The sequence below is a fragment of the Stylophora pistillata genome, chromosome 14, assembly GCF_964205215.1.
Source record: "Stylophora pistillata chromosome 14, jaStyPist1.2, whole genome shotgun sequence".
NCBI classification, from domain to species: Eukaryota; Metazoa; Cnidaria; class Anthozoa; order Scleractinia; family Pocilloporidae; genus Stylophora; species Stylophora pistillata.
In genome coordinates, this window is record NC_142532.1 from 20,929,879 (window position 1) to 20,946,246 (window position 16,368).

The 16,368-nt window shown below is 39.0% G+C and overlaps 3 protein-coding genes across 4 annotated transcripts; 2 read left to right on the forward strand and 1 right to left on the reverse strand.

Annotated features, from left to right (window-relative positions):
• Positions 1-5,975: 5,975 nt before the first annotated feature.
• On the forward strand, positions 5,976-10,401 carry LOC111330930 (leucine-rich repeat-containing protein 47-like). Its single transcript, XM_022935932.2, has 4 exons — positions 5,976-7,010; positions 8,208-8,446; positions 9,040-9,142; positions 9,739-10,401. Exons 1-4 carry the CDS (start codon positions 6,039-6,041, stop codon positions 10,027-10,029), a joined length of 1,605 nt encoding a protein of 534 aa, XP_022791667.2. The 5' UTR covers positions 5,976-6,038; the 3' UTR covers positions 10,030-10,401.
• A 1,259-nt stretch (positions 10,402-11,660) lies between these two features.
• On the forward strand, positions 11,661-14,065 carry LOC111330882 (dnaJ homolog subfamily C member 22). Its single transcript, XM_022935857.2, has one exon. It carries the CDS (start codon positions 11,739-11,741, stop codon positions 12,813-12,815), a length of 1,077 nt encoding a protein of 358 aa, XP_022791592.2. The 5' UTR covers positions 11,661-11,738; the 3' UTR covers positions 12,816-14,065.
• Positions 14,008-16,348, reverse strand: LOC111330881 (peroxisome assembly protein 12-A). Of its 2 annotated transcripts, XR_015995504.1 has the most exons (3): positions 15,488-16,348; positions 14,538-15,125; positions 14,008-14,219 (listed from the first exon to the last, which is right to left on the reverse strand). XR_015995504.1 is itself a non-coding variant. In XM_022935856.2 (2 exons), exons 1-2 carry the CDS (start codon positions 16,346-16,348, stop codon positions 14,910-14,912), a joined length of 1,077 nt encoding a protein of 358 aa, XP_022791591.1. In that variant the 3' UTR covers positions 14,008-14,909. The 2 variants fall into 2 exon arrangements, 1 of the variants encoding a protein (XP_022791591.1); XM_022935856.2 differs by having other exon boundaries at positions 14,008-15,125.
• Positions 16,349-16,368: the final 20 nt, after the last annotated feature.

Consider the following 16,368-nt stretch of genomic DNA (forward strand, 5'->3'; position numbering starts at 1 on the left):
GCACAGGTTTCTAAAAACAAGTTGGAAACAAGCGAGGAGTTATAGTCTTGAATAACTGATTAGTATAAACGAATCTCAAACAGTACAGACTACATATAAAATTACATCATGACCAAAAATAAGGGTTTTGTACCCTGCAAAAGTTGAACTAATTTTTTCAATAATGATGCTTTGTTCAATGCAATTTAAAGACAAGATACAGTGCGATAAGAAGAGCCACCCAGTGGAATTTCCATTGCTAAATTTGCCAGTTTTTCCTATTTCCTATTTCCTACTTACTTATACACCAATAATTACCCTTTCTCTCGGCCACTATTCAGCTGATATTGCACTTCGTGACCAGAGCGCAAATTACGCCAATGGAAATAGCCTGAAACATCGTATCACAAAATATGTTTTGGCATTAAAAAAATATTCATTTTTTTCAAGTTTGTTGTCCAATTTTGTAAAATATATCTGACTTTTCCTTGCTATCGATTCTTCGATAGGAAAAAAAGGGGAATAAAATAAAATTATAGACATAGAAATGTGTATGTTGATCGTGAAACTACGGAAATTTTGGGAACAGATTTTGCTCAAAAGATATGTTCAAGTTTTAGAACATTTTCCCCCCCCAAACGTTTGTCGCGAGGAAATGGTAATAAAAGGTCTTGTACGTGGCAGGGCTGTTGTTCATAAGCCTGTTGTTGTGCTGCGCAGCCCGCACAGCAATATAAACATGTTCCCTCCCTCCTTAATAAGGTGTGACAGCATTTTCGATGGTATTATTTGCAAGAGGTACTCATCTCTCTTGGTATCATTTATAGGGCCCTGGAATGATAATCTGACGATCAGAGTTCGAACTCCAGCTGTTGCTTCCAACCGAGACCACATTTTTTTTTTCTTAGATTTAAGGCTCTTAACTTATTTCCTTTCTCCATAGACACTTCTTTGAACGAGAATCGAGATTTCATCGGTATTCAGCTGTATTGTATATCGATCGATCATGTAGTTTGTTTCTTTTCAAAAATATCTGATTTCTGTTGCTTTCAAATCTTCTGCTTTTCTGCTTTATGGAAATACACTACCTACTTACCTATTTTATACTTATCTTTTTCATAGTACCGATATCAACCCCACTGATCTTAGGGTTCTCTTTTGCAACATTTGCATATTTCAAAGTGCATTCGCGAGCACCCGTAGCGCTTCTCTTATATACTCAACCACACATAACGGTTGTCCCAAGTTACAATTGTAATGTAATGTTACGAATACTATAATAAGATTAAAAAAAAAAAGGAAACGCACCATTCGTTGAGGAAGCCGAACCAGCTGATCCGTTAGGGGACATCGACGGATACCTGGACATTTCGAAGGGAGTTGGCGGTCAGCGGCGATTTACTCGCGCGCTCCAGCATTTCGCCTGCAACGGTCGCTCCGCTCTGAGTTTTTCTACATTTGGGTGCTACCACTTTTCCTTCACATTAGAGACCTTACGCAAGGATGACGTCGCCTGGGAGGACGTCGTCGAAATTGCTGTTTAGCAGTCGACGTCCTCGTCGGGTCTCGTCGCATTCGTCATCCGGAGGGATACCCAAAGCATCAGCAAACCTTGGAATATCTTGTTTTTCGACACGAAAGTCAGCTACTCACTCGACCGCGTTCAAGGCATCGATGTTAAAGAGTTCGTAGTTTTCGTGTGGAAACTCGGGATTTTTTGACTGATTAATGTCATAGAGGAGCATAAAATCGTCTTCGTCAATAATTGCATCAATATAACATTCCAAAAATAAGTTTCTAGTCTCTTTAAACGACGCCATTTAATGAATACACATGTCACTTACCACTTTTGCGGAAACATCCGCGTACTCATTTTAGTCCATCCTCGGAGACCCAGGGGCTGTGAGTCGATTTCAAGTTAAGGGTAGAAGAGCCCCTGGGGACATCGTCTTACAAGACTAGTTCCAAACGGACGCAGTCGTTTTGGCATCTGATTGGTGCTAGAAAATCTTAGTGTTTTTCTGCCCAATCAGAGTGAAGTGTGCTTTGGAGTCCTTTCAAGTGTTTTAATACGGACATATAACAAGAAGCTCTGTTGCTCGTTATGTTTGTTTGGGCCGTGCAACAAAGCTTTGCCCTGGGTGAAAAGTTTCAGTCTCAGCTCACAATGTAAGAGAAATCGATCAGATTGTCCGCAAAAATCTCACCGGATATTATACTGAATACTTTCGCAGGTATCACAAGAGAACGTGTTTAAAAGTTTGCGAGGTTCGTATAAAACACGATGATTGCAGGCATTGATATGTCACTTTAAACGTTAAACGAGATGCAAGCTTAAATCTTTCTAGATTTTTTGTACAATTTGCTGTAACTGAAACTTTGCCAATCTCGTGAAGTTGTTTCGTCGCACGGGCCACGCAGGTATGCCGAGCAACTGGCGCTTATTCTTACGTAGCTTCCTTTGCGCGACAAAATCTAACCTTAGCTTTGTCAGCTGTAAAGTCTTTCACAATATGGCTAAGGTTGCAGAGAACGTTAAGTTCGTGGACGACCTCCAGCAAGCGCTTACAGAAAGCTTAGCTGTGTTTCCGGTAAGCTAATTAAAATCTGAACAAAAATAATTATCGAGAACATCGTAGGAAGGAGAGATGTTTTCGAACAGTTACCGAAGGGGTTTGGAAAGAGTTTAACCTTTCAACTGCTGCTTAGAGTGTTCAAATTCTTGAGCTCGAAAGGCCACGGATTCTCTTCTAGTCCCTTGGTCATTGTCATTTCACCTCTTGTCGATTGTTGAAGACCAAGTTAAATACCTTTGAACATTGGGAATAGATGCTGCTTTTATTGGGGAAAACAAAACCAAAGACAAGAAACTATTGGGTGGAAAGGGCGGGTTTGCTTTATTGTAAATGTCAGCTTAGTATAGGGTTATCTGCCCACATCTAATATACAAAAATTTCCACGCTTAGCTTTTCTTTTATTTCAGGCGAAGATTAGATTTGATTTGGCACGTACAGAAAGCTGCATAAGCGCCAGTTGCTCGAAATACCTGTGTTGCCTGTGCAACAAAATAGCTTCACGGGATTGGAAAAGTTTCAGTTACAGCAAATTAGACAAAAAATCTAGAGAGATTTGAGGTTGCATCTCATCTAACGTTAAAAGCGACGTATCAATATGCCTGCAACCATTATGTTTTATACGAACCTCGCAAACTTTTAAACACGTTCTCTTGTGATACCTGCGAAAGTATTCAGTATAATTACCGGTTAGATTTTCGCGGACAATCTGATCGATTTCTCTTACATTGTGTGCTGAGACTGAAACTTTTCACCCCAGGCAAAGCTTCGTCGCACGGCCCAAAGAAACATAGCGAGTTACAGAGCTTCTTGTTATATGTCCGTATTAAAACACACGAAAGGACTCCAAAGCACACTTCACTCTGATTGGGCAGAAAAACACAAAGATTTCCTGGCACCAATCAGATGCCAGAACGACTGCGACCGTTTGGAACTAGTCTTGTAAGACAATGTCCCCAGGGGCTCTTCATGCCCTAACTTGAAATCGACTCACAGCCACTCGGTCTCCGAGGATGGAAACAGACATGATATCGGCCAGAGATGCCAACCTCTGGAAATCTAAAATCTGGAGATTTTTCTTTTATAACACTCCGGCATCGAACTCCTCCCCCCCCCCAAAAAAAAGTGGCACCCCCTCTCCATCAAATCGACCTTCATTCCCCCCCCAAATCGTGTAATTTTAGCTTCCAATGCTCACCTTAAAAGGGAAGAGTTCCGAAGTCTTCCGAGGACAACCGAAGACTTCCAAAGTCAACCCGAGGATTTCCGAAACTTACCGAGGAATCTCGATGGTTTCCGAAGTTGATCCGCAGACTTTTGGAGTTGAACCGAAGTCTTCCGAAGAGTTTCTGATGTTGGCCCAGAAAAGTAGGAAGGTTTCCCAAATATTCTGAAGACAAGAAAAATCTACCGACATGCTGATTACATACATACATACTTTATTTGAACAGCTCCCTGTCTAGGGCTCTTCCGCCGTCAATGCTAGCTAAGAACTAATTACATGAATATATCATAATATGCTAAAATTAAAAATCAAAAATTACAGATTTAAAATATAATCATAGACTTTAGCCTTAAACTTTTTTAGGTCAGAGGTTTTTTTAATCTCGTTTGGAAGGTTATTATACAGCTTTGCACCCCGAAAAGCAAATGATCGTTGCCCTGTTTTTAATCTACAAATTGGGAGGTCTAATTCACCATTGTATCTAGTGTTTCTGTCGTGAATCTTCGAACGCTGAATAAATTTTCCAGTAAGGTAGCTGGGTATCTGGTCATGAATACACTTATGGACCATTAATAAGTCGTTTATAAGCAGTCTATCGTTCACATTGAGCCAATTTAGAGATTTCAGGCCTTCCGTGACGTGTTCGTATTTCTTATGGCCTAAAACGATTCTACATGCGAAATTTTGGATTAATTGAAGTTTTTTGATGTTTTCTTTTGTCGTGTTGCTCCAAACCGTGGAGCAATAATATAACCTACTAAATATAAAAGTGTTCATCAAGAAAACAAGAGTTTTACTGTCCAGGAGATGTTTTATCCTATTAACGCGGTTTAACATGTATGTACAGGTTGAAGCAGTTTTCGCAATATGTTCGTTATATTTAAGGTGACAATCGATGTGTACACCCAAGTCTTTGGTAACAGAGGAAGGCTTTACTTCCTTCCCTAGCAACATTACATGTGGTAAAGTTGATATACTTCTTGTCGGTTGCGGAACGCCAACAAAAATTAGTTTTGTCTTGTCGGGGTTGATTAGCAGAGAGTGGACACAGCACCAACTGGATATATCCCTGAGGTCTTGGTTTACAGCAGCCTCAGCTTTCGAAAGCTGACTAGAAGGAAGTGCCATAAAAACTTTGGTGTCATCAACGTAACCCTGTGCTCTACAGTGTTTAGGGACCTGGAGAAGATCGTTCACGTAAAGAGTAAATAGCACGGGGCCTAAGATGGATCCCTGGGTGACCCCTGCCTTCAACGGAAGTGGCTCAGATAGGGAATCCTCTATGTTGACAACTATCTCTATCTTGACAACTATCCTCTATCTTGACAACTTGCGTACGCTGCGATAAGTAGCTTAGGAACCAAGAACACGTAGCAAATGAAACGCCTAATTTATGGAGTTTGTTAATTGACAGATCATGACGGATGCTATCAAATGCTTTCCACATGTCTAGCAAGACGATTGCAGATATTTTCTTATCATCCATGTTCTTCAGCAATTCATCAGTGTAGTGGAGTAAAGCCGTTTCCGTGGAATGGTGTTTTCTGTTCCCACTTTGTGAGTGAATCTTGTAATCACGCACGAGTTGGAAGGAAAATATTGGCGGGAGACCGGGCGTTCATTTCTTGGGTTGTTATTGGTCAACAGAGATCCAATCAGACAGTCTGTTGTATGGCCGTGAAAAAGCGTTTGTTTTCTTTCCGTCAACATATGTGGTTTTGTGGTTAAAAGATTGCTTTAAAAAGTGCCTGAAAACGCGAGTTGAGGTTAAAAACCGAAATTGTTTTGATTTTGGGTATTTGAGGTATGAGGTTAGCTCCCAGTGGTGCAAAGGTTCAAAGTCGCTTTTATCCGGGAGATTTGGTTATCCGTATGAGAGACAGTGAGATTTGTTCTGTATCCGGGAGACTTGGCATGTATTTATTATGCCGTGGTAAGTAGGCGATGGCGAGGCGAATCCTTTCTACTATTTCAAATTTACCGCCCCAAATAAAGACTGTTTCCACTGGAGAACAGAAATACAAACCTCAAAACATTTTTCCATTATGACGAAAACGTAAAAACTTTTTAAGGAATCCGCCGGCTGTTCACTGCTTTGGATCGGCTGCAGCTCAAGCTGATTTGACCGTTGATTGACAAATGATCTAGTGGTACCCAAGGCACCTCTCTTTTTGTAGCGCACCTTCGTGTCATCAGATAAGGCCTGGGTAACAAATTAGCTAAGTCGAGACGTTTGTGATCGAACAGATGAGGACAAAGAGATGAGTTGGCCTGAAGTTAAACAAGCTGTCGATGAACATAGGTATGAACTAGTTCTGAATACCGCTTCAGTCGCTGAGAGAATTGATAAAAATGGCCTGGACAATAATATTTTCGAGCTAAACTTTCTCAATTTTCTACAAATATCGAACACAACGTTGCTTTCTCTTCCGGTCGAAGTAGGGCAACTCTTAAAACTGAAAACACTGGATTTGCACAAAAATAGCCTACAGGAATTACCAACTTCCATAGGATTGCTCAAGGACCTCAAAAACCTTGACTTATCGGGCAACAAGTTGCAACAGGTTCCGTCAACACTGGCTGAACTGAATTTGCTTCAGACGTTGAATTTGAATTGCAACCAACTAACGGAATTGCCGAGTTTTGCACATCTCGTCAGTCTAATACGAGTCGACATCGGTCATAATAAATTGAAAGAACTCCCTCACGGAATATACGAACTGGAACACCTTTCAGAAATCATCGCTTCTAACAACCAGATTACCAACATCAGTGGGAATATCTCAAAACTGACAGCTCTCAAGGTACTGTCCTTGAATGTGAATAAGATTGAAATTCTTCCATCAGAGCTATCAGAGTGTCCTAAGCTGAAAGATCTTCACTTACAAGACAACTCAATTCAGGACAGGAGGCTTGTTAAGGTTATCAATCAATGTTCTACCAAGGCAGTTTTAGATTACATTGCAACAAGAAGCAAGAAAGGGAAAGCTGGGAAAAAAGGAGGAAAAAAAGGGAGAGGTAGAAAAGTCAGTGAGGGAGCTGATGATGAAGTCAGTTCAGACCAGGCCTCGGCACAAGTTTTCAGCCAAGTGGTTAGAGTTCTGCACAGTGAAGAATTTAAGGTTGTTTCTCAACCAAATGTTAAGGTTGTGCGACCTTACATTGTGTGTGCAGTGGTGAGGAATTTGAATCTTGTTGACATGGATGCTTTAAAAAAGTTCATCAATATTCAGGTACCTCTTCACAGTTATATATGAGTTATTAACCAGGGATGAGATCATGATGGCTAATATCCAGCCATCTTCACCCAACAAGCTTGTTCAATGAAGGATTTAAAATATAGCAAAAATATTTCACGTCTCAAAAATAAAGAACTACCAATTTATTTTGAGAGCTGGGAAAAAAAATGTGAGGTGTGTTTGTAGTACAATAAACCCATGAGAGTTGATTATGATTTCTTTGTTTTGACTGTTTTCTGGCAACTCCATCCCCAACATTGTCCAAAACTCACGAGCTTTGTTAGTTGGCTCCATCTAATATTTGTGGCTACTGCCTCCTACAGGAGACCAAGCCACATATGTTGTTGAGATGAGTGAGTGAGTGAGTGAGTGTAACAATAGACCACTTTCATAAATGGCTGCCGGATCAATATTCTTTTGTTTAAATTTAAATTAGCCCTACTGGCCTTGCTTGAGATAATGTATTCTTTTGAATTTTGTACTGGAGAACGAGGCCAGTAGGGCTAATTTAAATTTAAACAAAAGAATATTAATCCGGCAGCCATTTATGAAAGTGGTCTATAAAATTCTGATCTTGACCCAATTTTGACCAAACTCTTTTTTCCCAATGCTACTTATTGTTTATTTGGAGTATCTTAGTAGTCCAGCATTCGTAGTGGACACACTTTTGAATAATTTCTCTCCTTTTGCGATTTCTGGCTTATAGCCCTGGCTATATATGGCTTGTAGCCTCTCCTTTTGTGATTTCTGGCTTACAGCCACCAGCACATCATGGTTTCAGTTCTTGATGTGACACTACAGAAGACAGCATGAGACAATAAAAATCTCACAATATTTCAGGATTCTGCATAATTGAAAAAGTAAAAGTTTTCCTTGCAGAAACATTTTAAAAGGTGTGATCCGCACATAATAAAAATTACACAAAAACTGTTTTTCTTCAAAGAGAGAGTAATTTTAAATCAGCAAATTATGTAGATCTAAAGATCTCTCATCTTTTCAGTTCTTGCCATGACACTACAAAAGAGGATAACTGTCTCAAAATAATTTCACAATGGCATCAACCCATGCATAAATTAAATCAAAACTTTTCCTTGCAGAAATCTCTCTGTCAATAGATGCTATCTGCACATTCATCATTTGTTAATGCTATCTTTATGATCAAGTAACACTTTTTCTCTCCCCTACTTACAGACGAAACTTCATGAAAGTGTTTGTGACCAAAGAACAGCGGCTACAATTGCCACACATGACCTAGCATCTTTAGCTTTCCCCCTGGAATATGAAGCTTGCCCTCCAGGTGATATTCAGCTGGTGCCTTTAGGAAGACACAAGGAATTAACTGCTGAACAGTTGATAACAGACCTGAGAGCAGAAGCCATGAAACAAAAACAGAAAACAAAGAGAAATCCTTTTAAAAGTGGACTTTTTAAGTATGTGCTTATATTTGTTATTTACAAAAACTCTGAGTTAATAGCATTTAAAAGATAAACATTGACTCATTAAATTGTACAGAGCCTCTATAGTTATTCTTAACTAATTTTTTCAACATTTTAAACTGATAAGTAATATATCTTATCAAAAATTTTGTTGTGTAGTGTGGCTGAGTATTTTTTACAAGTTGTGCCGTATTTTGATGAGCCCATAGGGTGAGTCAAAATACAAACAGCATGTAAAAATATTTAGCAATACTACACAACCAAACATTTAATGAGATTTATTATCCAACAGGCCAAATTGTTATTTCAGTGCATGGGAATTTTGCGGATGTTTATTTACGGGAAGTGTGTGACATTCTCTGGAGTTCAAATGCTGTGTGATATTTGTACTTGTTTTGAGAGTCATTGGTACTCTATAAAGCACAGTTGGATGATAACAAAAATAGCTGGTAGAACTTGGTAGGATGGTAACTAAAAGAAGATTTACTTAATTATGCAGGAAAATGCTTTTGACAGCTGGCTTGTAAATGTAGTTTTAGAATTGCAACCCTCACACTTCTGTCATTTGTATGTGTTTCTCGTGATAGGTATCTTAGTCTCATCGAAGGAGCAGAGTCATATGCTGTTTTAAGAGACTCTAGTAAAGCTGTTGTGTCTCTACCTCCAGTTACCAACTGTGATAAGAGTAAGGTAAGCAGCCTCATTATTGCATGACTCGGGCAGTCAGAGGGCCAATAACTAAAATCAACCAATCAAAATGCTCTTTTGCTGGTCAATATTCTCTCAGTATTGGACCGGGCACTGTCCTGAAAGGTCCCGAATGATACCGCACTTGTGACCCTTTCAACTTCAGTCGTATAATAAATCTCTTATTAACCAAGCTTGCTCGGGACCGTACTGGAAGAATATCGGCCCTCTGTCTTTTTTGTACGGACCGCGCGCAGCGAGGTCCGTACTGTCAAGACCTCGGGCCAATATTCTCCCAGTACAGCCCTTGCACTTGGTTAATAAGATATATTTACATTATACATACCACTGCACACTTGGTTGAAATGCCCTCTCTTTGTACTTTTATGTGTTGAGTAAATGATGAGGGAATGGACCTCATAAGAGGTCAACAAGTATTTTTACTTTAAGATCTTGCTTATCCAATTTAATCAAATTTTTATTGGAAGTCCATTTGTATTATACCATGATATTATGCCATAAGACATGAGGTGATTCCCAAGATATTGGACTATATTATTGAAGATGGCGAAGCAAAATTAACCTTTTATTATTTGCAGATCACGGCAAAAAAGATCAATGTACTTGTGGAGGTAACATCACCAGTCAGTCTTGAAACTTGCAAGACTGTAATGGACAGTGTAATCATGATGATGCTTGAAGTTGGTTTGTTTTCAGAGGCTAACTCTCTGGTGGATGATGAAGAATATGCAACTTCCTCAACAAACCAAGAGCTTGTTATTGAACAAGTTAGAGTATTTGGCAATGATGGACAGCTCAGAGTTGTCTATCCATCAAGAGTTGACCTGCAGTTAGAGTCAGTTAAAGTTATTCATCCAGAAAAAGTTTAGGAATAATTATGTAACAAGATATAGATGGGTACTCAAGAGTCTTGTCAAACTTGTACAACTCACTTTGGACTTAAACTTCAATATACTGTTAGCCATTTGCCTCAAGGGTAATAGGGCCCTTTCTCAGTTGGCTTGGCATGAGCACCCCCCCCCCCTTAATCACTTAATCACTTCACTCCTAATTCTTGGGGTAAAGTAATTTTACACTTCAACCAGCCATGTGGCTCAGTTTTGGCCTGTTATTATGCCTGGCATGAGTTACAATAATGCATGTGAAATCCTTTGCATAACACCAATGGTGGATCATTTTGATTCATTATGTAAGAAGCCTTTTTATAGCCTGGCATGCAATAAAGATCATATTATGCTGAACAGCTTACTTCTGTCATTATATTGGAAAATACAGTATGCCACATGTCCACACCAATAGGCTAAAGAACTTGTTTATGCTTGCAATGGCTGCCAAGAAAATTAAATTTTATGGGTTAATTTTTGTTGGTGGAACTTGTCACATAGGTTATTTTCCAAATTATTTATCAGCGCTAGCTGTAAAAAATGTGTCAAGGTTTTATTATAATGGTTATCATTTACTAGATCACTTTAAACATAGTTTGCATCTATATTATACTTTAATCATTATTGTAACTTTTATAAATCTTAGTGGGTAAAGAATTTCATAATTCAGCCGATGAGCTGCAATGTACCTACCTACCTACCTACCTACCTACCTAAAAGCAAAGCCATAGAAGTAAATGTTTGCTCTGAAGTAAAGATTGATTGGTAAAGAGATTATTGACTCATTATAGGGGAATCCTTGTTTACAATATTTGCCTCATTAGCATAATCAATTCAGTTTCTGATGGAGCTAAAATAAATCAGTTCTGAATATCGAAAGGTCAAAGTACGATTAACTCGGCCAATGAATACAAGCCTGATGCATTGAATACTTTTTGTACAACACAGGTTTAAAAACTCAAAATTTTACATAGAATGCATGACCTCATTAGCGCTTTTGCCACCCAGAAATTTTGCAGTTTTTGATGGACTATTTCTCCTTGAATATTACACCCAAAGAGCTAAAAATTTCACCATGTATTGAGGTTTTCTAGCTCTTTAGCTGCCTGAAGTCAATTTGTATCTAACATGTTTCCTTCTTTACGCAAAGCCGTATGCAAATGAGCAAAAATGTAAACAATAATGTCAGCATTAATCCGCCTATTGGAGATGAATTATAAAGACTAGAAATAACAATAAGCAGTAGAAAATAATTAGGGGTGGAATAGTGAGAGTGTGTGTAATGACTGTAATCCACCCTACCGTCCCCCCCCCCTCCCATCCCCCTTTTTCACATATACCTTTTCCTTTCCCTCAAGTTGTCACTGATTGTCTAACTGAGGGAGTTCCTTACTGTATAAGTCGTACAATACATACCATATGTTTGTCTCAGTAGCGGGAGTAATGCCGAAAAAAAAAGCAATAAATTTCGCCACAAAAGGATAATGACAAACAAAGGAAACCGCATCAAACAAGTCTTGCGCGTCCATACAATTTGATTCGTTCCCAGACTGCTTACTAGCCAGTAACAGACAGCCATTTTATAAACGCCCGTTAACCAATCAAATGTGGCCAAGTGATTTGCCCTTGTGTTCACTTCCGTTCGTAAAACAACCGTCACGAGCTTGATAATTTTGCTGCAGAATAGCAAGACTATGGCGAACCGAAAGAGTTTATTCCTAACGTACGTTATTTGGCTTCTATGGGGATGGTTCGGTCTGCATCACTTATATCTGGGTCGAGATATCCAAGCATTTATCTGGTGGTCAACAATCGGAGGTGTATTTGGCCTGGGATGGTTTCGCGACCTTTGGCGTATTCCAGAATATGTTGACGATGCTAACGAAGAACCTTATTTCGTTGAGACACTCAAAAGAAAGATAAAGCTTAGGAGAGAACCAGCTTTTAGTGTGACAAGGTTTTCAGGACAAATGCTTGTAGGCTATTTTTACGGCATATTAGTTCGAATGGCGATTCCCGAGGAGGCGAAGTGGCTTCCAGCACTGTTGGTACCTTTTGGGGTCGCTGTTGGTGTTTATCTCGTTGGAAACATTGGTCGAGAGAGAGGAGATTTCAAATACCCTTTGGTGGGAGCTTTTATTGCTAATATAGCTTTGACATATCTCACAGGGGAAGAGGCTGGTGCAATGTACGTGGCACTAGTTGCTGCCATCTTTTTCCAAAACTACCGCCAGTTCAGAAAGGAGAAAGCGCAGGGCAAGACGTTGTGCAAACGAATACAATACTTAGCGATTGGCGGTTTCATTATTTGTTCCCTTTGGGGTTCGTTCCTTTATTTTAATGCACAAGTCACAACGGAAGATGGAGAAACTGTCAAGTTACGTGATGCTATAAATCACTTCTTCAATTCACCGGTGTGGCTCGAGTTCAAGGAAGTAATCTGGGGTCTGTATGAAGAAGGTCAAAAGAACGGGTGGGACAATTTCTACGACGAGTTTGTTAAAGCTTTGGATCCCAGGGGAGAAAAGAACGCTTATCGTGTCCTTGGACTAACAGAAGATGCAACTCAAGAGGAAATAAAACGAAGATACAAGAAACTTGCAGTAAAGTGGCATCCGGACAGAAATCTAAACAATAAAGAGGAAGCCCAGCAAAAATTCATGGAAATTCAAGAAGCTTACGAAATTCTTTCGAAACTCAAAACAAGAAGGGCTTCTAAAAACACAAGAATAAGAAGCGAATTCGAGAACCGTGGTCATGACGAATTCTAACAAGTGCTATTAATATTTTAGATTCCATGGTAACATGACCATGGGTCACAGGTGGTTAAACTACAAACTATTGGTTACGGTAATTAGTATGTGAACTGTGATCTTTTCACCACCTGCTAGGAAGCCTTTCTTCCAATTCTCTATGTATAAAATAGGACTTAGATAATTTGACTTAGTACTAAAAGTCATTTTTCATGCAAGAGTTATTTATTGCACTGTTTTGGTGTTAATGTATGCTGTGACTCAACACAAAAAATGATAGTCAAACCTGTATAAGCTGTCTCCCATGGGGAATGGCTCAGTAACTGCTCAACACAGGTCCACAGAATAGGGTATTATTAAAAGACAATGAAAAATTTCATTTTATGCCATAATTGACCAATTAATTTACAAAACTTTTCTCAATAATACTACCAAGATTGATTTGCATTGGGGAGTTAAATATGGATTAAATTTAAGTTGAAAGATTACTGTTAGTTTTAATTGAAAATTTCCTCCTTGAGAGACCATTCAATACAGGTGGAGGACAATACAAACAGGACTCTGTAAAGGGTGACCGCCTAATAGGGCTGACTGCTTAATAGATATGAAAGTTACAGTAATTTAAGGGGTGAAAATTTTGGGACTTCAACAACCAACTGCTTAGCACAGGGTGACTGCTTATACAGGTTTGCCTGAAGTTTGAGGAAAATGAAGTACACATTACTACAGCAAGCAGTAAATAGTGTGAGAGCAAGTTCCTCTGTTTTCATGAAATAATGGCAACAATATTTTTTTCTCTGAGGCATTGGTGCAGGTATATTGTTTAATAACTGAATTGAAGAGAGGGTGTTATGCATATGGAGGGTTACTTATTTTTGGTAAAGAGAGATGATGACACCAACTTGATTAATGAGCAAATACTGTAATAGGTGAGATGCAAATTGTTTTTCTCATGACTGTCAAAGTGAAAATGCATGCAAATATTTAGAAGTTTGGTTAATTTTTGATGCATTTTAAAATCATCCCTCAATTTCTGTTGATTTTACTCTTGAAAATGTTATGAAGTCCTCACCCTAGGGCATTGAAATTAGACCATTTTGTATGAAGAGAAGCATTCACAGAAATTATATTAAAGGTTGATCACAATTGATAAAGTTATTCATGGAGTCCTAGGTAAGCAACATTAATCAAGCATGGAAGTGAAGATGAATCAACTGGTAAACATCAATGCAATTTTCAAATGATCAATAAAATTAAGAGTTTTCGAATATTCTACTCCTCTTGAACCTGGTAAAACATTTTACCCAATTAGCGTGTCATCTGCCTCAGCAAGTCAAAGTACTGTCAGTGATAAATCTTGACACTGATAGGACAAAGTTAAAAAAAGGGGAAAACATCTTTTTTTCTAACTGCAATAGCTACCTGGTGAACATTCTAGATATCAGAGTCCTCAAACATATCTTTGGAGAGTGGGCAAGAACTTTCTCCATGGTACACTAAGATCAGAGAAAATAGATCATTCTGCACAATACTTTAATTAAACTATTAATGCCTCATGAAAACTAAAATTGATTGAATAAAGGGGAATTTTAGCTTACAACCATGTCTGAAAGGGTGGAATGAACTGTCATTGTCTCGAAAAAAGATTGAGCACCTAGCTAACCTGGCTCTCAGTCACTGGAGATTACTGAAAAACCCTGTTTAATTTGCATTTTGCAGCAATTTTGTTGTGTTGGCAACCCTTTATGGAAGCCAAGTACCAAGTGCAATCCCAGTTATGCTTACAGCATATGAGAACCAAGCTAAACACTGGTGTGGGAAGAACAAAAGGCATTTCCTAGACAACCACTTTGTTTGTTCTTGCCTGCCAAACAAGAGAAAGGAACCAAACTTTTAAGTGACTGTCTAGAATTTGTGGAAATTTTTGTTGGTGTACAACCAACAAAGGAAACTCCTAATCAGTACCTTAAAAAATGCAAGGAGAACAGCATGGAGAAAAAACCTGTTCCAGTCCTTAATTATGATTGAGACTAGTTAGTTAGTCACCTGAATAAATTCCCAAAATTCTATAAGAAGAAAATTATTTCACTCAGTGAAAAACTGTCATGTTTTCTAGTTTACATCATCAACATAAAGCCTGACAAGTTGCTTTGTTGCACTTGGTAAATGAGTGACAGGACAACATCCATGTTGATTGAGGTATTTGTGGATACAAGGGTAGCAGAACACGTAACCAGAAGAAGACAGTGCTGTAGGATTTGTGCGAACTTTGTTACACAGTGGACACTGAGCTGGGTGTGGTGGAAGTTGGACACCATATTGGGCAGGCTGTCAATGACAACAAAAATGGTGAGTACAATAGAACCCCGCCAATGCAAACTCAGTTAACTTAAGCTTACCAATAACTCAAACAAAATGTGATTTGCCTTGGATTTCACTCCATTTTTCCAGCCATTTACTACCAGCTAACTTGAACTAGGTTTACTTAAGCTTTCTTTCTCTTAGCTGAAGTCAAACTTCAACTCAACCCTAACCCCAAAACACGAGTCATTAATCTCATCTCTTTTCAACCCACCAAAAGCCTTGGCTTCCTTCAGAGTACAACACCATGCAAACTCAGGCGTAAACATGTAAGGCAAATGTTAAAGCTCTTTAATTACTTCTAATTAACTACCTCTGAGCCATCCTACCTTAGGCCGGGCTGGTGGAGGGGGAACTGGCAATTGCATTACTGAATGAACAGCACTTCTATTGTCACTTGAATACCACCACTCAAGGAATTTAAGTGAAAACACAACAACAGGAAGACCATTGGCTAACACTGATGATAGCAGCTTTAGAGCTGAGCTTGGAATTGCCAGTATTTGTTTACCCAGAGTCTGTTGGTTAGGAACAGTGGGAAGATTTCTCTGCAGATTGTGCGTGACAATGTCTCGTTTTGTGAATCTTTTTAATGAGATTCCCACAATATGAAGTACAGGTGAATGGACTCCGGAGATCTTGAAGATATACAGCAAGTAATAACACAAACACATCAATTCCCACGTGCAATGCAAGTAGGGATACAGGTAAATAAATATTCTCTTGAGTTGGAGAAAATACAACCGCTTTCGGACTGGAAGGGAGGACAATGAACCAGTGACGCGTTCCTCTCGTAATCTTTCAAACAGCTGATCAAGTTTGAGTTTAGCATATGGAAGTACCACTAACATCACTAGTGACAAATATCTCTGCACACTTGATAGTTTATCATCACCATCATGATTAGGGGTTCTGCTTACTCTTTTGAGCCCATAGAAATGTTCAGATATGGAACCTCTGTAGATCTTTAAATAGTGATTCTGAACAACGTAATCAAAAAAAAGGTGAAGTTCGTCTCCAAAACGCCAAATCCAGCCCCATTTGTCAGGATTAGAACTCGCTAGCACTTTCAACGCATAAGTAACAGCTGGTCTTAGTACTGATGCCATAGATTCTTGGGCAATAATCTCAAATATTGTAGGTTGAGCGTTCAAAGTGCCTTGGTTCAAATGGGCTGCAAATTCAGCCATATTGTAAAGCTAGAATGGCT